Here is a 25,738-nt window from a genome sequence, read left to right as displayed (position 1 = left end):
TCTCTCTCTTTCTCTCCCCCCCTCTCTCCCCCTCTCCCTCTCCATCTGGGCCTCCTCTTCCTCGCCCCCCACCGTCCCCCCCAGTATTCCTCCTCTTCGGTCTCCTTTTCGATATGCCAAACCAATTTTGGGTCGAGTGCATTTAACGAGAACAAAACAAAACAAAAAGGCTCATAACAAGAACGTTTCAGAAAAAAACAAAAAGTTTAAAAAAAATTGTTGAGTCGATAAAAAGTCAAACAATAAAGAAATTAAGATTTCTTGGAAGCACCAGAGTGGAGTGATTCATTGGAGGTGAGGCGTGAGATGGGCGCTAGCTGGGGGAAACTGAGGCTCCTGCACACCCCCCTGCCTTAGCTGCTGGCTGTTGTGCTGGGGTCCTGTGGGAGGGCGGAGCTCAAAGCGCCACCCCTGCTGTGAGGCCACGCCCATAAGCCAGGCCAATCAGCTACGAAATCGTGAGGCCACGCCCCAATCCCAGGCCTTCCTTGACCTGCAGCAAGAAGCCCCGCCCACTCCCCCCAGCCTGGCGGGAACCACGCCCTTATTTTACACCTCCCTTCTCCGCCAATCCTAGACCTGCATGGGAAACCACGCCCACCAAGCACCGCCCAATCCCAAGCCAATTTTGACAGGCCACGCCCCCATTCTCCTTTCTAAGCGTTGCTCAGGTTTGGACCTTCTAGACTTTCCTCTTTTCTTTTTGAAATCAGTTTGTTCCCCTCCCTTCCTGTCCTGTGGACGGTGTTGCGATGCCCGGAGCCGGGCAGGGCGGGGGGCGGGGGTACCAGGGAGGTCCCAAAACAGCAGAGCTACTCGGGACCTAGGGGTTGAAGTCTGGATCATCTTAGGCTTTGCAAAGGTAGGCGATGGAACGCCAGAGCTGTTCCTCCAGGTCTCCTGGGTGGCCCGGCTGACCCTTTCTACAGGGCAGCCAGAGAATGAAGTCTCAGGCTTTGGTCAGCTCATGCTGGAAACAATACTTCTTCTGCTGAAGAAGAGCACCGGGTCTCTTCGGTGGGATCACACCCAGTGGTGCTGAGGATGGGGAGGCAACAGCTTAGCGGGCATGCAATAACTGGGAAAGGAGCCCTGGGATCCAGTCTGTAGTGCATCTATCTACCTTAGTTAGCCCTTTATCTTTCAGTAATGGAAAACAGCAGGCAGGCTTAGGGGACAGAACAGGAATAAGACACTTGCCTTGCATGTGGGTAACTCCCACCTCACTATATAAAGGTCCAGAGGGCACAAGAGAGAGCATAATGGGTTTTAGTAAAAGCTGCATGAGAGGGGCAGAATGATAATATCGCGGGTAGAGTGCTTGCCTTGCATGCACCTGGTACAATTCCCAGCATCCCATTGGTCCGCCGAACCCTGAGGAGTGATCCCTAAGAATTTAGCAAGGATTAAGCGCTGCTGAGCACAACCCCGGATAGCCCTCCAAAAATAAAAAACAAAAACCAAAAAAAGCTGAATTCAAGCTTTAGATGCAGGAACCCTGGTTTCAAGCCTTGAGGAACCCAAGTTCCCGCAGAGCTGCAGTAGGGGTGTCACTGGCTCCAGGCTTGTGCTGGAATGTGACCCCCAAAATAAAGCAGAAACAACAAAGAAGAAAGGAGCTGTTTTGCTGTTTCCGGTGTCTCTGGGGCGGGACAAGAGCCAACTGGAGGCTGGCACAGGTGTCTGCTATCAACTTCCTGCAGGCCTCGGGGGTTAGGAACCCTGTGCCCCACATTCCCGGAGCCACTTTGTTGCTACAGAGGCACATTCCGGCCACATTCCTCCAGGGCTATTGGGACTACAATGTGCAAAGCACACAAGGAGCTCTTTATCCAGGACATGAAAACCAGGCGGCCAGCCTAGCTTTCTCCTTCTGGAGGGGGCTTTGTTCATACCCATGGAAGAATGCACACACCCTCATCAAGCAGCACATCAGTGCTCAGGGGCTACTCCTGGCCCAGTGCTCAGGGGCCTGGTGCTTGAGGACCATGTGGTGGCAAGGATTAAAAGCTGGTTCCCAGCAGGGCAAAGTGTGAGTGCCACCCACCCCCACTTCCAACTACCTGCTGCCCTGCCTTGCAGTTTTGTGGCAGGTATAATTAATTGTGCCTGGTTTGTGACAGGTGCAATTGTTTTGGGGGGGGTGTCTCCAGAGCTGGGGCTCGGCGGTGCTCAGCGGATTGTCCCAATGCAAGACACTTTTTGTTTTTAACCCCTGGGCTTTTTTTTTCCACACTGCCTAGCAAGTTTTACTTTTTGGGCCACACCCAGCTGTGCTCAGGGCTTCCTCCTAGCTCTGCCCTCAGGGGTCACTCTTAGTAGGCTCTGGAGGGGAGGCAGATGGGGTGCTAGGGATCAAACCCAGTCAGCGATTTGCATGGCACGTCTCACACTCTCTGGTCCCTCCCAAATGAGATACACAGGCTGCCTTGCCATTTTAATGCTGAGTGGAGGAGACTAAGCACTGAGCTGGGTGATAACCCAGAGAGGAGGAAGCAGCGTGGACGCAAAAGGGCAGCCAGTGTGACTGTGAATGAGGTCTAGGCAGGGAGCAGGCAATCTGCAAGGAACATTGCTTTGGGGTTATAGCTTAGAACCGGCATAGGGTCCTGTTCTAAGCAGGAGAGTCACTGGTGCTATGAAAGCTAGACAAGGTGTAGAAGGCCAAGGGAAGGGGTTGGGGCAATAGCACAGCTAGGAGGAGGTGGTGGTGGCTACTTGCCTTGCATGCGACCGATTCAAGATATGATCCCTGGCATCCCATATGGTCTCTTGAACACCACCAGGGGTGATCCCTGAGTGCAGATGCAAAAGTAACCTGTGAAGCGAGCCAGACCAGATGTGGCTAGAAAAACAAAAAGAACCGAGGGAAGTTCCAGTACAGAAAGAGAACGCAAGGTGGACTGAGCCTGTGTTTAATAAAAACAAACAGGGCCCGGGAGAGATAGCATAGCGGCGTTTGCCTTGCAAGCAGCGATTCAGGACCAAAGGTGGTTGGTTCGAATCCCGGTGGTCCCATATGGACCCCCCCCCCCGTGCCTGCCAGGAGCTATTTCTGAGCCAGACAGCCAGAGTAACCCCTGAGCAATGCCGGGTGTGGCCCAAAAAACAAAAAACAAAAACAAACAAACAGAAATCTCACCACGTTTTGGGAACCAGCACCTGGACATAACCTGGTTTCACTGGGCAGTGACCAGGACAGATTTCCCGAGGCACAGAAGCAACCAAGGCCCCTCAGAATTCAGCCAGGCAGCATCCTCAATTTTCTGGTTTTTGTTTGTTTGTTTTTGGGCCACACCCAGTGACACTTAGGGGTTATTTCTGGCTATGTGCTCAGAAATCGCTCCTGGTTTGGGGGACCAAACCGCTGTCCATCCTAGGTCAGCCACGTTCAAAGCACTACCACTGAGCCACCGCTCAGGCCCCAAGCATCCTCGATTTTCTAGCAGCCAAATCGCTTCAAGGTAGGGGGAAGGAAGCTTTCTTTTCTTTTTGGGGGTTGACTTGGGGGTTAGGCCACTTAAGGCAGGATTCAGGAGCCCTTGCCCACAATTCTCTTAATTTTTCACTCTGGTATTCACTCTTGCAGTGCTCAGGGCCTCAGGATCCACTCGTGGTAATATCTGATTATGTAGACTGGACATTGCAATTCTGGGGCCATCCTCAGAATTTTCCTGGATCACTACTGGTGGGCTCAGGGATTCTATGGAGGTGATCAGAATGGGAACCTGAGTCCGCTGCGTGCAGGGCAAGTGCCTTACTCTCTGTATTATCTCTGCCTCCCCAATATTTTTTCTTTATGTTTTTGAGTCACATCCAGCAATGCTCAGGGGTTTCCTCCTGGCTCTATGCTCAGAAATCGCTCCGGTAGGCTCAGGGGGACCATATGGAATGCTGGGATTCGAACCACCGTCCTTCTTCATGCAAGGCAAACGCCTTGCCTTACCTCCATGCTATCTCTCCAGCCCCTTCCCCTAATTTTTTTAACCTAATACAGCCATAGACTACCCAAAATTTCATTGCTTCCTGGGGTTTAAGACGCCTAGAGTCAATTGTGAGGGAGTTGAAAGAAAATAAAAAACAAAAAGACGCCTAGAATCTTTTTTTTTTTTTTTTTGGTTTTTGGGCCACACCCGGCAGTGCTCAGGGGTTACTCCTGGCTGTCTGCTCAGAAATAGCTCCTGGCAGGCACGGGGGACCATATGGGACACCGGGATTTGAACCAACCACCTTTGGTCCTGGATCGGCTGTTTGCAAGGCAAATGCCGCTGTGCTATCTCTCCGGGCCCAAGACGCCTAGAATCTTAATGCAACACCCACCCCACCCCAAAACTGCTGGGTACACACCGGTGACCCCCAGAGCAGCCCTGGACCCAAACACAGAAGCCCCCGGCCTGGTCTTTCTCTCTCTCCCTCCCCAGCAAAGACCAGGCTCCCATCAGACGGCTGCGGGGCTGGTGCCTGCCTGCTTGCACCCAGCAAACCCACTTAAAGCCCGACCAGTGTGCACCCGCAGCCGCTCCGTCTGCGCGGAGGGGGCGCTGCCAAGCGTTCACAATTAACCCCCCAACTCCAGGCTGCTGGGGAGCTCCCATGGGGCAGGTCCAGGACCACGCACAGGGGGCGACCAAGACCCCAAACCCAACCCCGCTACTCTCTTCCCCAGCCCGGGGTCCCGGAGCCGCCGGCCGACTTCCGCTCCTCTCTCACCAATCCGCAGCCTGTATTCCCTCCCCTCCCGCCCCGCCTGAGCCACCTCAGCCAATCAGCTCTCAGAGATCCCGCCCCACTGACATCTGCCAATCATCGCGGGCGCGAACACCGCCTTTCCCGCCCTCGGAGGCGAGCGCCGCGCGCCACCGCTAGGCGGTTGGCGGCGCTGCCGCAGCGGGGCGCAGCTTCCGGAAAGGGCGGAGCTTGGGCTGCAAGGGGGTGGACCCGATCCGTGCGGGAATCCTCGGGATTGGCCCTGAGCTCCTGTTGACTCAGCCCACTGGCTCCAGGACCAGCGAGTCGGAGACGCTGGGGATTGGTCCCCGGAGGACTTCCTCGAGCAGCCGCGCCTTGGCCCCGCCTTCCTGGCGCGTCCCGGCGAGGGAGCGGCGCTGATTGGCCGACGCTGCTTGAGCGCGCGCCGAGCGGCGCCTCGCGATTGGCGCAGACCGCGCTGAGCCCGCCCTCACGAGCGTGGGTCCTGATTGGCCGGCGAGCGCGGCGGCTATTTGAAGGGAGCGCGCGGGGCTGGGGACGCACTTAGCGCCGCGCTCCTCGAAGCGGCGGCGGCTGCGGCGGGTCCGAGAGGGCGACGCGCTTCCCCGGCGACTCTCCGGGGCCCTCCCCGGAGCCGGCCGCTCGGACGCGGGTTCGAAGCCAGCCGGGCCCGGCGCTGCCATGGCCAAGGTGTCGGTGCTGAACGTGGCGGTGCTGGAGAACCCGAGCCCCTTCCACAGCCCCTTCCGCTTCGAGATCAGCTTCGAGTGCAGCGAGGGCCTGGAGGACGGTGGGTGAGGCCGCGTCGAACGAGCCCCCGACCCCGAGGTGGGGCCCCGCCGGGTCGCTCTGGCTGCCCGTCCTCCCCGGCGGCGCCCCGGACCCCTCCCCAGCTCCCCGCTTTGCACAGCACCGCCCGCGCCTTCCCCTCCCTTCCCAACCCTTCCCGTCCCTGCCCGGGCCGGCCCAGGCCCCCCACTTCTCTCGTCCCCGATGGGGGAGCCCCAGCGCCTCCGGATCCCGCCCGCCTTGTTGGTCCCCTTGGCGGGAGCTCCTTCCCGGCCTCCACCCCCGCATCTCCCCAATACCCACATCTTCCTGTCTTTGCTCCTTGGGACTCACTGCAACCCCCGAGTCATTCCTCCAGCCCTCCCCGCTCGCTCACCCTCCTGCCTCCCCTCCCCTTTCCCCGGCTCTGGCTGGGGGCTTCCAAGGAACTCCGTTTGCATTTGGCGGGTCGCACTCCCCCCACCCGCCTCTGATGGCCAGATTTATTTGGGGGGCCCCCCTCCAACTGGAGGCCATGGCCATGCCCCCCCCCCCTCACAGTAGCTGGGAGCTCCCGGGCCTGCCTTCACTCCATACACTTTCCTTTTGTTAAAGTTTGATTCTCTGGGTTGCACCCCGTGTTCCCCAGGGGTTACCTCTGACTGTGCGCTCAGAAATCGCACCTGGCTTGGGGGACCATCATATGGGATGCCCGGGGGCAAGCCCGGGTCTGCCCCGGGTTGGCTGAGTGCGAGGCAAACGCTCTACCGCTCTGCTCCCACTCCGGCCCTTCCTGCACCTTTCTCATGGACGACCGTTGGGGGGAGCGTGTCCTGGTGCGGCTCAGGGATGGGCGCCGAGCAGGTGAGGGGAGATCTGGGGTTTCCCTGAACATCAAGGCTCTAATCCCAAGTTCTGCTGACATTCCACCTCATCCTTCCTTCTTGCACCTTTTGTTGTCTTTTGGATCCACACAGTGGTGCTTACTTGACGGCTTGCTTACTCCTGTCTCTGCTCAGGAATCCACTCCACTTGAAGCCGGGCTCAGGGACCTTTATGGGGTGCGAGGTTTAGAACCTGCAACGGCTGTGTGCATCACCAAGCATCTTACCCCTTCCTCGGTCCTGCCTCTGCTGTCAGTGGGCCTGCCTAGTGGTGCTCTGAGGTCCTGGGCTATGACAGGAGTAGCCACGGGCTTTCTCCCTGGGTGGCTTTTTTTGCTTGTTTGATTCTTTTGCTTGTTGGTTTTTGGGCCACTCAGAGGTTACTTCTAGCACTGCACTCAGAAATCGCCCCTGGCAGACCTAATGGGGGACCTTATGGGATGCCAGGAATCGAACCCAGGTTCATCTGGTTCAGCTGTGTGCAAGGCAAATGGCCTACCACTGTGCTGTCACTCCAGCCCCTCACAGTGTTTTATAAGTGAAGATGCTGACCAGTCGTGTTAGTCCTTCCAGGGCCATGACAAGGAGTAAATAGTAAAACAATCCTGACACTGGAGTGACACTGGGTTTCCCAGCCAGGAGCAACAGGGAGGGCAGCGAATCCTCATCCCCCTCCCCCAGGTGTGGGCAGGTTCCAGCTGGTCTGTGCCAGCTGCCACCTTCCACCCTGGCCACTCCACTCCATCCCAGGCCAGATTCCCTTGCTGGCATCACAGATGGGTCCCCCAACCCAACCCAACTCGCACCAGGAGAGATCCTCACCAGAACACAGCCGGGTGTGGCCCCAAAATGAAGTGAAAGGAGGTCCCAGCACCGGATTTCCCTGGCACTTCAGCGCTAGGGCTTGATATGGTTTTCTCTTCTGACTGTAGAAAGGATGTGAAGTGCTGGTGGGCCCTGAGATCCGAATGAAGGGTGGGGTGCCCCCCATCTTCACTGGGCCTGTGCATCATGGAGCGAGTCCACCTGCATCCCCTCATGGGTCTTTATTGTTTGTTTTGGGCCACACCTGGCATGCTCAAGGTGTTCGCTTCGGTAGCACATAAACTAAAATTGGCGATGTTCTGGGGTGGCTCCCAGCTCAACGCTGAGGAATCACTCCTGGTGGAGCTCAAGAGACCATGGGGGTTGCTGAGACTCAAACCCAGTTCGGCTTCATGTAAGGCCAATGCCCTCCCGGCTGTACTATCACTTTGGCCCTAGAGTGTATAATTTTGGTGGTTCATTGTTGGATTTTGGGGGCCATGCTTGGCACTGCTCAGGGCTTACCTCTGGCAAGGCTTAGGGGCTTTATGGGGTGTCGGGGATCAGGCCAAGTCTGTTCCCGTGCAAAGCAAGCACCCCACCTGTGAACCATCCCTCTGGTTGTCTCTGGGTATGGGTCTGGATCTGTGCCTGGCAGGACTCATGAACTACTCCAGGCTGGGTTTGCCCAAACCCTAGGGAGCCAGAACTCAAACTATTGCCGGACCCGGACAGGAAGGCTGGGGAAATCCACAAAGGGTCAAAGTGACAGCACAGTAGCACAGTAAGGAGGGCATTTTCCTTGCAGGCACCCCACGCGCTTTCGAGCCCAGGCATTCCATATGGGCCCCTGATCCTCAGCGTGTGGCATACACCCCCCCCCCATTAAAAGAGGGAAATAAATACGAACCAGAAGGAAGCCTGAAGGATACAGGCTGGATAATACCTTGGCTGTGGGCCCCTCGGAAGTTGGCCGCCTGCCTTGTGGGGAGGGGGGGCACCCTGGTACCACGCAGCTGCCCAGGGCGTGAGCTTCCGGCGACAATTTGGACTTGTGCAACTTCCCTGCCAGAGCCGGGAGTTGTGTAATCCCCAGGAGCCCAAAATTAGCTGCACTGCTCACGCCAGGCTGCCCTTGGCCCTGGAGCACTGGCACCTCCAGCCTGGCCAGCAGCGAATGGGCCGGCCCCCCTGGACTCTCCACGTTGGTGTGTGTGTGTGTCCGTCCCCCTCTCCCCAGCCTGGAGTGTGAGAGCCGTTTGGGGTCCCCATAGTGGGCCCAGGACCCGGGTACTCTCTGACACAAAGCTGAATTTCTGGGTGCAGGAAGTTGGGGGGTGTGGTATGGGAGTGCACAGGACAGGGGCCGCCGGTGGCCTCGCTGTACCCTGCCCTGCCCGATGTCGAGGGATCAGCCGTGGCACGGGGCCCTGTGTGTGAAAGAGGATGCTTCCCCTGCTCTGGTCAGCTGCCTCTTGATTCAGACTCTGCCATACGGGCCGCAGTTGCTGTAGGGACGCCCACGGCTCTCTGGGGCTCAGGAGTCAAGGTGGGCCCCGAAAGGGGGCTTGAGGCAAGGAATGTTCAGGCCTGAGAGATAAATATGGTGTCCTGGGTGCTGTTGAGGGCCTGCCCCAATCCCACTTTTCCCTACTGGGCCTCAAGAAGGGCCGAGGCTCTGGCTTTGCACGCAGCTGAATCCGATTTGTTTTTGTGGTTTTGGGGCCCCGCCCGGTGGTGCTCAGGGCTCACTCCTGGCTCTGTACTCAGGAATCCCTCCTGGAAGACTGAGGGTACCCTTTAGAAAGCCGGAGATCGAACCCACGTCCCAGGCAAACACCCTCCCCACTGTGTTCTTGCTTGGGCCCCCTGAGTCCAGTTTGATCTCTGGCATCACATCTGGCACTGAGCTCAGCCTGGGAGGGCGCGAGAATAAGGAGGTGAGGGTGTTCGCTGTCACAGAGGCTCCCCGGCTGCCCCCACCTCCCACGCTGTCGCCCTGTTTCCGGGCCTGATCACCTCCTTCCCCACAGACCTGGAGTGGAAGATCATCTATGTGGGCTCGGCCGAGAGCGAGGAGTTCGACCAGGTGCTGGACTCGGTGCTGGTGGGGCCCGTGCCCGCTGGGCGACACATGTTCGTCTTCCAGGTCAGAAGGACGAGGGAGGCCCCCCTCTGGGCACCGGCATCTCAACCCGCAAAAGTAGCACAACCCTTCCCCTCAAAAGAAAAAAAAGCAATTTTGGGTTTGGGCTCTGCTGTACGGTAGAAAGTGGGGCCAGACTGGGAGGCCACTTGTTTTGTGCGCTGCTGACCTTGGTTTGGTCCCCAACCTCCCCAGATGGTTCCCCCCAGCTCACCAAGAGTAAGCCCTGAGCCCTGACCCAGATACAAGGAAAAGAAATTCTAGAAGATTCCGGCAGGATCTCCAGCCCTGCTGGGTCCCCGTCCCTACTGCCCTAAGGATTAGGCCCCCGGGGTGCTGGTCTGCCTCCCCTTTGGTGGGATTGTGGGGCCTGTGAAGGATGCTAAAGTCCCCATCCTGTGTTGTGTCTCCCCTTAGGCCGACGCCCCCAACCCTTCCCTCATCCCGGAGACTGATGCGGTGGGCGTGACCGTGGTCCTCATCACCTGCACCTACCGCTCGCAGGAGTTCATCCGAGTGGGTTATTACGTCAACAACGAGTACCCCAGCCTCGAACTACGAGAGAATCCACCCCCCAAGCCTGACTTCTCCCAGGTGGGTCTGGGTCCCCCTGCGGCCACCAGCACTTTAGGCACTTGCGAAGAAGCATCCCCCACACTGGGAAATTAGATAGGTCCCGGTTGGTGATGAGGTTGTAACTAAGGTGGGGTCAGACTGGGCTGGGGCAGGGGGACACTGAGGAGGACCCTAACACCGCCCCCCCTTTCTGCCGCAGCTCCAGCGCAACATCTTGGCCTCAAACCCCCGGGTGACCCGCTTCCATATCAACTGGGACAGCCCTGAGGACTTGCTCAACGGCGTGGAGCCCCGGGACCCCGGCCTGGAATACAGTGTCCCGCTCAGCTGCACCCCAATCAAGGGATCCGGACTCCCTGGCTGCATCCCCGGTCTCCTTCCCGAAAATTCCATGGACTGCATCTAGCCGGGGGGGGGGGGGGCACTCCTTGACCAAAGGCCTGGACATCAGGAGGGACAACCACATGTGTTTGCCATGTCTGAGCCCGTCAAACTGGGCCCAGAGGAGACTCGGACCTGAAGGACCAGCTCGCCCCGGGCCAGGGCTGGGATGGGAGAAGCCAGGGTGCTGCACACTCAGGAAAGAACCCCCCATGGCCACTGGGCTCTCTCCCCCAACTCATTGCCCACCGGATGATACGCCCCAGCTCTGCCTTTACAAATACCAACCGGACTGCCACTCCACAAAGAGCCCGAGTCTACAGACTAATTCGGACATGCTTCCCGCCTGCCCGAAACTACTGAGGCCCATGACCTCCCATTGGGTCCGCTGCCTCGAGGGCCCCTTTGATGCCTTGTTCCGGTACGGCCCGAACTGTCCAGTATCCCACACTCCAGAGAGACCTCGGGACAGCACCCCAGTGACCTTGTAACGCCAAGGATCCGAGGATCCGTGCTGATGGCTGTTTGTCTGTTTGAGGATTTGTACAGTCGATGTTGAGTTGATCTAAAAATAAAAGCACTTCAGTCTCGCTGCCGCAGCCACCACAGCCTTGGGTGGGCCTGGCCGGACTGGGCCTCGGGGGAATGGCTCCTCGGGGAGCTGTGCAGAGTTCCCGCCGAGCCTCCCTCGCAGGGCCTGTCCTGGACACAACCGGTGACGCTGCAGACTTTGCCCTGGACCCAGAGGAGTGTGGAACCCTGTGATCTCAGGCCTCGCGCCCTGAGCCCGGCTCCCTCCTTGGGAATTTGCAGGGTTGAAACCTGGGGCTGTGGCGCAGGGAGCTGAAATGCCAGGCCTTGCTGGGGGAAATTCCAGGCTGCGCCCTGCCCCTCTACACCCCCGTGGGACCTGCGCAGTGGGTGGGGGTTAGGGGAGGATGTGACCCTTTGCAGATGGTCTGGGTCGTCACAACCGTGGGGTGCAAAGGGGGCATGCCCCGGTACTCGGGGTGGAGGCTGGGGGTGCTGGAGCACAAGGGAGACCTCGACTGGCTGCGTGCATAGGAGCTTCCACAGTTCTTGCCGAGGGCTCCGCTTTGCTTTCCCGAAGGCAGAGGCAGAGACCCTCCGCCTGGCGGCGCCCCGCGTTGCACCTCGAGAAGCGGGCTGAGAAGTGCGGGAAAGGGGCCGGGCCCGCCACTGGCCCCCCGCGCGCACGACGCAGGCCGCGGCCCGGCGACCTCTGACCCGCGGCCTCGGCCAGGCCCCTCCCCCGCTGGCAGGTGGACGGCGGCCTCGCCGCGCCGGGACCAGCAGCCGGGCTCTGGCGCCGGCGTCGGCGCGGGCGGGGGACTGCGGCGCGCTTGGGGCCGGCCGGGCCGACCGCCTGCACCGCCTCCTGGGGCTGGGCCGCCCCGCCCGCCCGGTCCGGGCCCCCGTCCGCCGTCCGCGCCGAGGCCCCGCCCCCTCACCCGGGATTGACACGCGACGTCGCGCGGGGGGCGGGCCGGCGGGCGCCGCTCCGCCAATCGAGGGCCGCGGGGGGCGGGTCCCGGCCGCCCCGTCCCGAGCCGCGTCCAATCGGGCGCGTGAGCCCGCCCACCCTCGACCTCGCGAGCGCGGGGTTGGCGGGGCGTCGGTCGTGACGTCGCGGACTCCCGGCCAGTCGCGGCGCGAGACGGTCGCGGGCAGCCAATGGGCGGCGGCGCGGCCCCGTCCGTCAAGCGACGGGCAGCCAATGGGCGGCGGGCTGCGGGGGCGTCACGGACAGCAGCAGCGGACTTGGGCTGAGGTTCCCGGGCGGGCCGGCGGCAGGCGGGCGGGCGGGCGGGCGCGCGCCGAGAGACGCGGGAAGCAGGCAGGGGCCGGGCGGGGGTCGCGGCGCCGCAGTCCGCGCAGCCGAGCCGAGGGGCCGCCGCCGCCCGCGCCGCGCGCTCCGGGGCCGCGGGCGCCGCCGCCAGCACCCGCCGCGCCGCGCCGCAGCTCGGGGACCGGCCCCGGTCGCCGCCGCCTTCGCCGCCGCGATGGGCAACGCCGCCGCCGCCAAGAAGGGCAGCGAGCAGGAGAGCGGTGAGTGCCCGGGCCCTGACCCCGACCCCCCGCGGGACATCGCCGCCCGGCCCTCCCCGCGGGCCCGACTCTGCTCGCCTCCTCGCCCTGCACCCCGGCCCCGTGGCGGCCCGGAGTTGGGGTCCGAGGCCCCCGGAGAGCCCCGTGCAGGGGCCCCCGTGCACGCGTCCCCGCCCTGCACAGGCCGTCCCCCCTCCACACCCAGCTGTCACTGCCAACCCCGTGCCAGCAGAGCCGGGGCCCCACATGGGACCCTGGCGCTCTGGCTCCCTCCCAGGCTCTCACTCGCCCGCACCCCCACGCCCCCGCTTCCTCAGCCACTTCTCCCCCGGGGGTCCCCCTTCCAGATCCACGTCCAGGAGGGACCCAGGCTGCTGCCAGTCTGGAAGTGGGGTCCCCACCCCACCCCCAAGCCCCGGCCATCTTCCTCTGCCCTTCCCTCTTCACCTTATCGCTGACCCACCCCCAGGGCCCGCCGCATCTCCCTGAAACACCTGCAGAATTCTTTCCTGGGAGCGTGCTGGGTTCCCCCGGTCCAGGGTCCTCCTGTCCAGCACGGCTTCTCCCTAAGGCCCTGCCCCTCCGCTGCTGCCCCCGACTCCGGGATGGCCCCCTGGAGCCTAAAGCTAGAGAAGCGCAGGGGGAGGGCTCCCAGCCAAGTTTGAGCCCCTCTTGCTGTGTGTGTGTGTGTGTGTGTGTGTGTGTGTGTGTGTGTGTGTGTGTGTGTGTGTGTGTGTGTGTGTGTGTGTGAGTGCGCTTCGCCCTGGGCTGGGAGAAGGGGGCCCAGAGCCCCTCCTGATGCCCGGCGGTGCTGGAGCTCCAGGGCTTCCCGCAGAGCTCCTCAATAAATGGTTGTTGCACAAGTGAGGTTCCGTCTTTCGCCCAGTGACCCCGACCCGGCTTGTTGAGCGGCTCCCAGGCTCCCAAGTCCGGAGGAAAAGGCCCAGTGGGGCAGTGTTGGTGGGGCAGTGTCAGGGTGGCGATGGACTCATTCATTGGAACTGTAATTGGGGGGGCCAGTTGGGACAGATGTCAGTGACTTGCTTTGCCAGGAAGAGTTTGATCATCCCGTCATCACCCCCCCCCTCCAGCCCCCAAATAATAGTGCTGTTTGCTGTCCGGCACAGACTTTCTAGAAACTCTTAGGAATGGCTTCAAGCCTCTTCAACTCTTACAGCCTTAAAAGTAAAAATAAGGGGGCCTGAGAGATGGCATGAAGGGAAGGCATTTGCCTTGCATGCAAAAGGACAGTGGTTCGAATCCCCGCATCCCATATGGTCCCCCGTGCCTGCCAGGAACGATTTCTGAGTGTAGAGCCAGGAGTAACCCCTGAGCGCTGCCGGGTGTGACCCAAAACAAACAAACAAAAAAAAATGGCTTCAAGCCTCTTCCTCAACTCTTACAGCATTAAAAGTAAAGATAATGGGGTCGGAGAGAGATAGCATTGGAGATAGGGCATTTGCCTTGCATGCAGAAGAACAGTGGTTCGAATCCCGGCATCCCATATGGTTCCCCCAAGCCTGCTAGGAACAATTTCTGAGTGTAGAGCCAGGAGTTACTCCTGAGTACAGCCGGGTGAGACCCAAAAACCAAAAAAAAAAAAAAGTAAAGTAAAAATAAGAAGGTGACGGAGATAGTACAACTTGTGATGCGCTTCGTTGCATGCAGCTAACCTGGGTTCAGATCCTGCCACCACATAGGGTCTTCCTATGTGACCACTAGGAGTGGTCCCTGAGTACAGAGACAGGAGTGAGCCCTGTATGAACCCCCCAAAATAATCATCATCGCTGGGGCTGGAGAGATAGCACAATGAAGGGCATTTGTCTTGTATGCAGAAGGACGGTGGTTCAAATCCCGGCATCCCATATGGTCCCCCAAGCCTGCCAGGAGTGATTTCTGAGCAGAGAGCCAGGAGTAGCCCCTGAACGCTGCCAGGTGTGACCCCCCCCCAAAAAAAAAGTCATCACTAAGGGCTTAAAGCTGAACCTCAGCTGAATGCCCTTCTGGAGCCCCACCCCCGAATTCCCGCTGCTCTAAATGGGGCACCCTCATGCAGAGACCTGCTTCCTTCCCTTCTTCGAATCCTGACCAGGGAGGAACTTGAGTAGGGACTCAAGTGGCTGAACCTTAGAGGGCCGGGTCAGCAATGGGGGGGTGGCAGTGGCAGCCGCACAGCTCTTGACGGCGGAACAGCAGGTGGAGGGTGGCCCAAAAAAACATCCGGGGCCGGAGGCTGGTGGGGACTTGGCCCGGAGGAGATGCGGGGGCCCAGCAGATGAGGCCAGGCATAAAGTTGGGAGATGACGGAGCCCTGGAGAACTTCCGAAGCAAGGCCCAGTTGGGGAGGTTGAAGGGGACCAGGAAGGATCCCCAAGAATCAGACCGAAGACTCTGGAAAGAACCATTAACTCAGCGCCAGATGAGCTCACCACACCAGACATGGCCCAGCCCACAAGACCCTATGGGGAACAGCACTAGGGAAGGCCTCAGAGTTAGCGTGTGCATGGGGACCCCAAGGTTTCCCTGCCCAGACATTCCCCAGCTTCTTTGGTTCCTGAGTTGGGCTCTCTTGCTCCTGAGTTTAAAGCCCCCAAAGTGAACAGTCTCCTGAGTTTAGACATGAGCCCTGGTGGCCCTATGCCAGGGGTCTCAAACTCAATTTACCTGGGGGCTGCAGGAGGCAAAGGTCGGGGTGATCCTTGAGTGCAAAGAGTAGTAAGCCTTGAACATTGGGGAGTGTGATTCAAATAACTAAAACAAAACAAAGATTCCTCTAGGACAGGGCCACAAAATGTTGTATGGAGGGCCGCAAATGGCCCGCGGGCGGCGAGTAGGGCCTATGCAGACACAGCAATGAAACCGGGCCACTGCCTGCCCACCTTGGGCTCAAATACACAACCAATGCAGGGATGCAGCATACCGGGGGGAGCGGGGCGGCGGTACCCATTGGGTAACATCTGCAGCTTGATGTGGGGGGCTTCCCTCATTTGATCTCCAATCGACCCTTTGGTCACTAAAGAGCCTACTTGCAAGGGGGCACTGCTTGTATCCTCCAAAGCCTGCACCTCCTCCAAAGTCCTCCCGTGCGCCAGACACCAGGAACCGGACGGAGCCCAGGGTTGGGTCAGCAAGGGCCAAGCCCCAGGCAGGGGCTTTGAGAGATGCTAAGAGGGTAGACAGGAGAAGATGAAGTCCAAGGGGCCAGAGAAGAGCACTGTGGGGAGGGCACTTGCCTTGCATGCGGCCGACCAAGTTCGATCCTTGGCACCCCCCAAAGGCCACTGGAGCCCACCAGAAGTGATCTCTGAGCGCAGATTCGGGAGAGAGCCCTGAGCACTTCTGGGTGTGGCCCTTCCCCTGCAGAAAATTTAAAAAAAATTAAAATTAAGCCCAAGTCCGAGCCCGCGGAAGGACTAAGAAGGCCACGCGCGGGGCCCCAAGAGGCCCTAAGCCTGGCGGCCAAGTGGGGCGCAGGTCTTGGCTGCACTGGCCAGAGGCACCCCTGGGAGCAGGCCTGCAGCAGAAGGGGCAGCGCCGGGCAGCGGCCATGCTGGACACCCCCACTTGGGTGGGGCCCGAGCCGGTCCAGATCCTCCGAGCCCGCTACAGGGGCCCGCGAAGGCCAAGGCCCCCCACGCCGCGTGGCGGCCGTTGTACGGGTACCCCGAGGGTCCGGCCACGCCTCGCTGCTGGGCTCCGCCCTGGGGACTGTTGAGTGTCGGGGGGGGTCCTGGGTGCCTGCCCGGCCGGTCCCCCGTGGCCCCCCACCAGCCCCGAAGCGCCCCCTGGCTGCGGGGCGTGTCATGGGCCACAGGAGCCCTCGGGGCCGCCGTAGTCCGAGCCCCTGGGACGGGAGGACCGGAGGGAGTAGGCCATGGCCTCCGCCTCCTTCGATGGTGAGCGTCGCCCGTTGCTAGAGCAACCGCCACCCTGAGTCCCCCAGGGCCGCCACGGGGTTCAGCGGGGCCGGGTCCTCGTTGGGGGGATCCCCGCTCGGCCCCGGGGTGGAAGTTGGCGACTCCCGGACCTCGTGGGTGCAGGTTGAGCCCACCCCAGAGACCCGGCGCTCGGAGCCCCGGGCCCAGTGGCCAAGGGGTCCCCCCGACTCTGCCTGCTCTCGGGGTCCACGCTGAGTGTGAGGGACTGCCAACACCTTCCCGCTGGGGCCACAAGTGGATTCACAACCGCGGCCCAGGATCCCCCTCACGCCCCCTGGGGACAGTAAGTGGCTGGTCCCGTCCCCGCCAAGTCACCATCTGAAGCACAGTGTCGGCCTGATCCTCCGCTTCTTGGGGACCCCAGGAAGGCGGAGGAAGTGGGGACCTTGTCCCCTCCGCAGCCCGGGGTTCACCCTGCCCAGACCCAGAGCAGACCTGGAGGCCCAGTGGGGAGCGGGAGCAGCGGGTCGAGGTGACCCCTTCTCTCCCCAGTGCAGGTGCTCAGGGGCTGGCACGTCTGCTCAGCTTATTAAGGGCACTAGGGGGGCCCTTAAGCCCCCAGGGAGATCCTGGCCTGGCCGCTTCCTTCCTGGGCCCCGCGCCTTAACCCCTTCCCCTCTGCCTGGGGCTCTGCCGGGCACCTCCTTCGTGCCATCCTGCTGGCACTCCAGCACCCCAGCGCCGGCGAAGCACCCTGTCCTCCACCAGGGTCGGGGGTGAGGGCCAGATGCGGGCACGCACCGCCGTGCCAGCCTTCACCTAGGGCCGGCCCAGGTACCTTTAAAGGGCACCCTGGCAACCAAACGGCTCCTCCTCCAGGGTCCCCGGAGGCCCTGCCTTGCCTGCCCAGGTGTGCTGCGGATTCGCAGTGTCCTGCTGCAGAGGGAGGGTGGCTGGGGGAGCCCGGGGCGCCCCCCATGGATGCTGAGCCGGGCAGCGGTGGGAGCGGGGCGTCGGAACCCGCCTTTCAGCTGTGGGTGCAGCTTCTGCTCTGGGCACACCTGGCCGTACGCGCCCTGGGCTTTCTGCGCCGCATGCTCCGAGCTCCCAAGCCCGTGCCCTGAACCCCCGCCCCCTCGCCTCAACCCCCGCACTCTGCCCTGGGGGCAGCAAGCAGAGGTGAGTGTGGAGGTCCTGGCTGGGGGTCCCCCCACCTCGACACTGCCATCAATATGCCCCTTCCTCCTCCATAAGCTGCCACCACTCCCTGGACCATCAGAGCCCACCTGGGGGCAAGCCTGGGATAGTCTGAAGTGCTTCCTTGGGGTGATGAAGGCAGAGACCCCCAAAAGTATATTCAAGCAGGTCGTTGGGGGGGGAGCCCAATGTAAGGATTGGGTCAGGATGGCGTCCGCCGTTTCCATCCAGGCCTCGGTTCCAGAGCCACGTACTGCCCATTCTGGGGGGTGCGAACCCCCCATCAGCTGAGAGCTCAAGAGTCGTGGTTTGCTAGCCCAGCAGCGGTGGGGGCAGGACTTCCTGCCTCAGTTTCCCATAGTTTGCAAAGGCGCTGAGGGAGAGGGTGAAAGGGAGGTGTTCGGGGTGCATCAGATAAGCTCAGAGGCCTATGACTGTGCCTGCCCAGTGGCGCGTTGGGGCGCCCAGCTCAGGTTCACTAACCCCTCTCTGGGCGAAGGGAGGAGCCAGGCCAGCCAGGGGGCCCCGGGCGACAGCTGAGCTCCCCCAGGCCGGCTGCTCTCCGCAGAGCCCCCGGGCCGGTTCCCCAGAGAAGGGCCAGGCTGGGCGGCCAAATCCTGCAGCTATAAATACCTCCCGGCGGGCTGCCGGCTCCTGGAATGTGGCTCGGGTGCGCCAGTGGGGGTGGGCTGGCCGGGGTGCTGCGTTCCACCCCCCCCAAAGTTGCCCCGAGCCCCCCTGGGTCCCACCTCTCCCGAAAGGGGCCCAGCCCTGACCAGCCTCCTCCGAACTGGCCCTCAGGCCCCTGCCAGGGTCGGCTGCACCTCACTTTACTCAGACAGCTCCCCTGGGACAGTGTGCGGGGGCCCAGTCTCACGTCCCCTCTATCCCTTGCAGTGAAAGAGTTCTTAGCCAAAGCCAAAGAAGACTTCATCAAGAGATGGGAGTCCCCAACCCAGGTGAGGCTGCTCCCCCAACCAGACCTGGGGTGTGCAATGGAGGGTCCCGCCCAAGGCCCCAGATGCCCGCAGGACCCTAGGACTGGGCCGCCCCCCACCCCCACCTCGCAGTCCACGCAGCTGCCGGGCTCTGGGCCAGGCCGGATCTGACCCAGCACAGCCCGGGAAGGCGCCTGCCGCCACCCGTGCCCAACTGCCCGCCCTCCCTGTCCACCTGCTCCCCGGGGGCCCCCTCTGCTGGCAGAGGACGGGATGCCCGGCCCTGGGTCCAGGTCCCTGTCCCCAGCCCTGACCCTGCCTTACTGCCCACGGTGCCCACAGAACACAGCCCAGCTGGACCACTTTGAGCGCATCAAGACCCTGGGCACAGGCTCCTTCGGGCGGGTGATGCTAGTGAAGCACAAGGAGACCGGGAACCACTTTGCCATGAAGATCCTGGACAAGCAGAAGGTGAGCCCAGGAGGCGGCCCAGGCAGGGTGCAACCTAGAGGTCTTTCCTGAAGAGGTGACCTTGTCCCCTTCCCAGTCTAGTCTGTTTGGCTATGTAAATACATAGAGATAGACATAGGTATTATTTTTCTTTTTGAAACCCATTTTTCTGGTTTTGGCCTTCAGATCAGAGCTGCCCTACGGATATGGGCCTGTGCATTGGAATGTTCTAGGAACCCTGTGAAACCAGTTGAAAGAGTGAGGTGTACAGATGAGGGTGGGATGGTTTCGAGCCTCCAGAGGAGGCTGAACTGCAGTTCACTTTGCCTCAGGAGTGGCTCCAAATAGAGCTGAGAGTAGACCCCAAACGCCACAGAGTGTCACCCCACAGTGAGAGAGCGGCCAGAGCAACAGCACAGCGGAAAAGGCACTGGCCTTGGACGCAGCCAATCCAGGTTCCATGTCCAGCCACCCCAAGGGGTTCCCCATGCCCCACTAGACATGATTCCTGAGCGTAGAGCCCGGAGTCAGCTAGGAATGGAAAAGAGAAGGAGAAAGAACGTTGGTGGGGCTGTAGAGTGACAGGACTATGGGGGAGAGCACTGGCCCTTCACAGGCCAACCAGTGTTCCATCCTGGCTTGATCCCTAGCACCCGATAGGGTCACCTCGAATCCTACCGGGAGTGATCCCTGAGCATCACTGGGTGTGGACCCCAAACCAAACACAATCATCCAGGTTGGGTTCAGGGCCTCCTCTTCCAGGAAGCCCTCTGCGGCTGTCCCCGGATCACACAAGGCCCCCTTTGCCCAGCTCCGGGCTCCAATCAGCCCTCTGCCTCCTGGGCGTTGGTCTTGAATCTGCTGCTGGGGCTGGCCCCTGGCCTCTTCCAGCCCACCCCACCCACACTTGGACCCGCACCCATAGGTGGTGAAACTGAAGCAGATTGAGCACACGCTGAATGAGAAGCGCATCCTACAAGCTGTCACCTTCCCCTTTCTCGTCAAGCTCGAGTTCTGTTTCAAGGTAGGTCCCCAGCCCCACCCCTGCACCCCTCAGCCCCCATCCAATTCCCTGCCTGTACACAGCCACTCAAGGGTCCCATCCCACTGACCTCTCCGCCGATGGCCCTGTGACAGAGACTGCTGTCAGGTGGAACCCAGGAAGTCCCTCGGGCCCTGGACCCCGGACCCCAGCACTGGGCGCTCCCAACATCACCTCCTCGGAATCTCTGGGGCAGGGGGAGGGGCACAGCACAGCAGAGAGGGATCTGGTCTTGCACACGGCCGACTGGGTTCAATTCCAGACATCCCATAGGGCCCCCCATCACCCAAGCACTGCTCGGAGTCAGTCCTGAGCACTGCCTGGTATGGCTCCCAGCCCACCCCCAAAAATATTCAAGCCCACCGTGGGGGTGTTGGTCTCACAGTTAATTAAATAGGTCCCCCCCCCCTTCTACTGCCTCTCCTGGTCCTCACAGATGACAGGGTGGGTGGGATCAGCCACTCACACCAGGACAGCGTCCACCCCAGGCCCCAGCAGGGCCACTCTGGTTTTTTTGTTTGTTTGGTTGGGTGGTTTTTGGGTTACACTCCTGGCTCTATGCTCAGAAATCGTTCCTGGCAGGTTCGGGGGAATCATATGGGATGTCGGGACTGGAATCACCGTCCTTCTGCATGCAAGGCAAACACCCTACCTCCATGGTATCTCTCCAGCCTGTAGGGGCCACTTTGTTTTATTGGGGTGCGTTCGGGCATTAATAACCCCTCTCTGCCACCCCCAGGACAATTCAAACCTCTACATGGTGATGGAGTATATTCCAGGTGGGGAAATGTTCTCACACCTGCGCCGGATTGGAAGGTTCAGGTGAGCTGAGAGAGGGAACTGGAACCCGGGCCCAGCTCAGCGGATTGTGACCCCCACACCCTCCAGCTGGGTCTGGTATGCCGCGCCCCCTCCATTGAAGGCAGTGCACCATCTGCAGCCCAGCCCCCATCCAGGGACGTCTGTCACCAGCAAACCTCCGTGGGTTTGGTGACACCCCACAGAGCCAGATCAAGTGGCCAGGGAACGAGCTCAAATGCCAGGATGAGTGGGGTCACCCCCAAATCTAAGCTGCACGTGCCCAGGCCTGGTGCCCAGAGAACCTCCCAGCAGTGTTCAGGGGTTACTCCTGGCTCTATGCTCGGGACCATATGGGATGCCGGGATTCGAACCACCGTCCTTCTGCATGCAAGGCAAATGCCTTACCTCCATGCTATCTCTCCAGCAGAGGTTTTTTTTTAAGGGGGGGTTGGGCCACACCCTGCAGAACTCAGGGTTCTTCCTAGCTCTTCGCTCGGAATCACACCTGGCGGGGCACTGGGGAACCCTATGGGATGCCGGGGATCGAACCCGATCGTCAGTGTGCAAGGACAGCATCCTCCCCGCTGTGGTATCAGTCCCATGAAATGAAAACTTGTAAGAAGGAAGGGAGGTGGCCTGAGGTTCCCCAGGTCTTGGTGTCTGGGTGACCAGTTGCTCCTGCCCTTCACCCCTCGTCCCCGGACTCCCCAGCGAGCCCCATGCGCGCTTCTACGCGGCCCAGATCGTGCTCACCTTCGAGTACCTGCACTCACTCGACCTCATCTACCGGGACCTCAAGCCCGAGAACCTGCTCATCGACCAGCAGGGCTACATCCAGGTGCTTGGGGGACGCAGGCAGGGGAAGGGGGACATCCGGGGTCTGCCAGTTCCTCCCTGGCCTGGCCCATCCCCGCCCCCGACAAACCCACCTCCCACCCGCCTGCCACAGGTCACCGACTTCGGCTTCGCCAAACGCGTGAAAGGCAGAACCTGGACTTTGTGCGGGACCCCCGAGTACCTGGCCCCCGAGATTATCCTCAGCAAAGTAGGCGCCGGTTCACCCCAGCCTTTATGCTTCACGCGGCACTACATACTTCACCCGTGCGCCCCCTCCACCTCACCCCAACTTGCCCCCTACTCACATCCTGCAGGGCTACAACAAGGCCGTGGACTGGTGGGCCCTCGGGGTCCTCATCTATGAGATGGCTGCGGGGTACCCCCCATTCTTCGCCGACCAGCCCATCCAGATCTATGAGAAGATCGTCTCTGGGAAGGTAAGGCCGGGACACTGAGTGACCCCCACCCCCACAGGCGGCAGCAGAGCCCTGGTTCCCCCACTCCAGGAACTGGTCAGAAAAGGGGAAGCTGGGGCTGGAGTGATAGCGCAGCGGTAGGGCGTTTGCCTTGCAAGCTGCTGACCTAGGACAGATCTGGGTTCGATCCCCAGCATCCCATTGGGTCCCCCAAGCCTTCCAAGAGCCACTTCTGAGTGCAGAGCCGGGTGTGGCATGCTGTTATCTGAAGTCTTAAAGCTAGCAACTGGTGTCTTAGATATATCTAACATTAATAATAAAAAGGGGGGGCCCCAGAGAGATAGCACAGCAGCGTTTGCCTTGCAAGCAGCCGATCCAGGACCTAAGGTGGTTGGTTTGAATCCCGGTGTCCCATATGGTCCCCTGTGCCTGCCAGGAGCTATTTCTGAGCAGACAGCCAGGAGTAACCCCTGAGCACCGCTGGGTATGGCCCAAAAACAAAAACAAAAAAGAATAATAATAAAAAGGGGCTGGAGGTGTGGTGGAGCTGGTGATGGGCAGAAAAGGACTGGACACCGAGCTGGTGGACCCTCTTTATTATTGTTAGATATATCTAAGACACCAGTTGCTTGCTTTAAGACTTCTATCCAGGGGCCGGAGAGATAGCAGAGGTGTTTGCCTTGCAGTCAGCCAACCCAGGACATAAGGTGGTTGGTTCGAATCCCAGTGTCCCATATGGTCCCCCGTGCCTGCCAGGAGCTATTTCTGAGCAGATAGCCAGGAGTAACCCCTGAGCACCGCCGGGTGTGGCCCAAAAACCAAAAAAAAAAAAAAAAAAAAGAAGGTGGAGGAAGCTGGGGGGAATCCCCGCACCCACCATCTCCCCAGCACCTGTCCAGCCCAGGACCACACATCAGAGTGGGCAGGTGAGCTCAGGAGAGATCTGAGCCCCTGAGCCCTGAAGAAGGGGGGAGCCAAGCCCCTCCCCATGACCAATCCCTATCCCCGGCCCAGGTGCGGTTCCCGTCCCACTTCAGCTCCGACCTGAAGGACCTTCTGCGGAACCTGCTCCAGGTGGACCTGACCAAGCGCTTCGGGAACCTCAAGAACGGGGTCAGCGACATCAAGAACCACAAGTGGTTCGCCACCACCGACTGGATCGCCATCTACCAGAGGAAGGTTGGCTCCTGGCCTGGGGGTGGGGATGGGGCAGGGATCCAGGGGTCCAGGCCTGCCCCAACGTTCAGCGCCCCCTCCCTCTGCAGGTGGAGGCCCCCTTCATACCCAAGTGCAAAGGTCCTGGGGACACAAGTAACTTTGACGACTACGAGGAGGAGGAGATCCGTGTCTCCATCAACGAGAAGTGTGGCAAGGAGTTCTTGGAGTTTTAGGGTGCGCTCTCCTCCCCCCCCCCCCGTGTGTGTTTTATTTTTTTTTTTTTTTTTTTTTTTTTTTTCGTGGTTTTTGGGTCACACCCGGCAGTGCTCAGGGGTTACTCCTGGCTTCATGCTCAGAAATTGCTCCTGGCAGGCACGGGGGACCATATGGGACGCTGGGATTTGAACCAATGACCTTCTGCATGAAAGGCAAATGCCTTACCTCCATGCTATCTCTCCGGCCCTGTTCTTTTATTTCTAATGAGGGAGCTGGCGAGTTGAGCAGCCAGTTCCTAAATTTACTCCCTGTACCCCCATTCTGGGGATTATGGGAAACAAGAACCCCAGTCACTGGAAGGGATGGGAAGGTCGGCTATGCCCCCAAACCCAGCCCTTCATCCAGCCCTGGCACCCATTTTCACCTTCCAGTCGCTGCTCTGCCCAGGGCTGCCTGTTTTAAATAAGTCTAAGTTTGGGGTCAGACTGGGGTGTCTTGTCACGGGTGCGTGTAACCCCAGGACAGGGTGTGAGAAGTGGGGTGTGCTGGCCCTTATCTCCAGCCCCCCATGCTGCCACCATATCTGGCTCTGGCCTGGCTGAATGAATGAGTGAATGAATGAATGACCCCAGCAAGAAAAGCTAAGGCTCACAAGCCAGGCCTGGGGCCTTGGAGAATGTAGATAGGAGCTGGCTTCGGACTGCTGGCTGGAACTTTCTCCAAGACCAGCTATGGTGTTACACAGGTTCGGTAGTGGCCCTGCGCCTCCCTCCTTCTGCCGCTGCACCTTCCTGCCCACCTGCCTCCCGAATCCATTCAAGCCCTGCTGGGAAGGAGAGTGACTCAAAGAAGGAGCTGGAGTTCGGGGACCCTGGCCTGGTCTGGCCTGGCCACCACCGCCGCTGCTAAACTCTACCCTCCCCCTGCTGGGGCGGGGGGGGGGGTGTCCCCTGGCCAGCCCAAGCCCCCTCATCCCAACAGCCGCCACCGGACACACCACCCTCAACCTCTGGGATGGGGCCGGAGGCGCCTGGACCCAGACAAAGCAGCAAAAGGCAGGACACCCTGGGCCCGGCCGGCCTACTTGCCCTGCACCCCCCAAACTCTGAAATTTTATTCTCAACTAGGTTTTAATGCCCAGCGGCGCCAGCCTAGCCCTGTTGGGGAAGGCACCCACCCACCCCCACACATACAACCCCAAAAATAAAATAAAAAATAAGATGTGATTAGGCAGAGCACCTCCCCCACACGGCCCGGGGTTCAAGGTCGGAGCCGCGGGGAGGGGCTGCCAGGTTTAGTCACCAGAGCCCTGCCCACACCCCACTGCGCCCCATCTCGGCCCTCAACAACCCCCCCTCCCATTCAGCTGTCTTCTCGCAATAGAAAAAGAGGCGATGCAGTGCCACCCAGCCGCCTCGCCCGCTCGCCTGACTCCCAACTTCTCCGCGCCGCGCGGGTGGCCTGGGGGGGCTGGCCCGGTGCACCAGAGAGGGGGGACAAGGAACAGTTCGGTCCGACCTGCGTGGGGGGAGGCAGGCCGCGACTTCCAGAGCAGTGTGCTGTTGTAAAACATATTTGAAAACTATTACCAATAAAGTTTTGTTTAAAAAAAAAAGTGCGGCTGGTGTCGCCGACTCGGGTCCCCCCACGCCCACGGCCCCGCGGGGTGGGCGGGCGCACGCGGGACGGGGGTCCCGGCCGTGGAAGCCCCGTGGCTGCCGCCCACCGGGCCCCGTCCGGAGTGGATGGGGGAGCGGCCCAGGGTTCCCCCTCGGGCCCGGCGGGCCTCCTGGACGGCCAACCGAGCCCCGGGCCGAGAGGGCGCTCGCTCGCTCACTCGCATCGGCGCCGGGAGCGGGCGCGCGGGGAGGCCGAGCGTCGGGGACAGCCGTGGCCGGAGGGGCGGCCGGTGGGCGGCCGGCGCGCGTAAGCCTTCCCCGGCCCGGGCCCCGGGCCCTCGCCTCGCCCTCGCCGCAGCCTCCGCGCGCGCTGCACCCCGGGCGCGGGGGCGGCGCGGGCGGCGGCGGCGGCCGTGGCGGCGATCGCGGCCGGGCCGACAAGGCGAGTTCCCGGTAAGTGCGGCCACCCGGCCGGCCGGTCCCGAGAGCGGCGCGGCGCGGCGCGGAGTGGAGAGCAGCGGCCGCTGCGCTCTGGCTCTCGGGGCGCGCGTGCAGGGCCGAGGCGCAGAGGGGCGAGGCGCAGCGGCGCGGGGGGCTGGGCGCCGGGGACGTCTGGGTCCCGCGCCCAATGGCTGGAGGGCGGCCGAGCGCCGCCCGCCCGCTCCCCACCCTCCCGCGGCGGCCCTCCCCGCCTGCCCCCGCCCCGGCCCGCCCCCCCCCCGCCCGGCGCCAACTCCGCCGGCGCCTCCTTAAAAAGCGCGCGGGAGTTGGCCGGGGGAGCGCGAGCGGCGGAGGAAGGGGCGGGCGGCGCGCGGGGGGCCGGGCTCCACCTTCGGCGCGTGGGGGC

The 25,738-nt window shown here is 61.2% G+C and overlaps 2 protein-coding genes across 2 annotated transcripts; both read left to right on the top strand.

Moving 5' to 3' along the window:
• Positions 1 to 5,391: 5,391 nt before the first annotated feature.
• On the top strand, positions 5,392 to 10,299 carry ASF1B (anti-silencing function 1B histone chaperone). The gene is made up of 4 exons (XM_049788532.1): positions 5,392 to 5,500; positions 9,200 to 9,315; positions 9,730 to 9,906; positions 10,088 to 10,299. Exons 1-4 carry the CDS (start codon positions 5,392 to 5,394, stop codon positions 10,292 to 10,294), a joined length of 609 nt encoding a protein of 202 aa, XP_049644489.1. The 3' UTR covers positions 10,295 to 10,299.
• A 1,926-nt stretch (positions 10,300 to 12,225) lies between these two features.
• On the top strand, positions 12,226 to 24,494 carry PRKACA (protein kinase cAMP-activated catalytic subunit alpha). Its single transcript, XM_049788523.1, has 11 exons — positions 12,226 to 12,339; positions 18,312 to 18,373; positions 18,695 to 18,823; positions 19,728 to 19,826; positions 20,584 to 20,666; positions 21,357 to 21,483; positions 21,595 to 21,690; positions 21,797 to 21,919; positions 22,913 to 23,077; positions 23,164 to 23,290; positions 24,018 to 24,494. Exons 1-10 carry the CDS (start codon positions 12,294 to 12,296, stop codon positions 23,287 to 23,289), a joined length of 1,056 nt encoding a protein of 351 aa, XP_049644480.1. The 5' UTR covers positions 12,226 to 12,293; the 3' UTR covers position 23,290; positions 24,018 to 24,494.
• Positions 24,495 to 25,738: the final 1,244 nt, after the last annotated feature.

Source organism: Suncus etruscus, chromosome 15 (assembly GCF_024139225.1).
Source record: "Suncus etruscus isolate mSunEtr1 chromosome 15, mSunEtr1.pri.cur, whole genome shotgun sequence".
Lineage (NCBI taxonomy): Eukaryota > Metazoa > Chordata > Mammalia > Eulipotyphla > Soricidae > Suncus > Suncus etruscus.
This window is presented reverse-complemented; position numbering and strand designations above follow the sequence as displayed.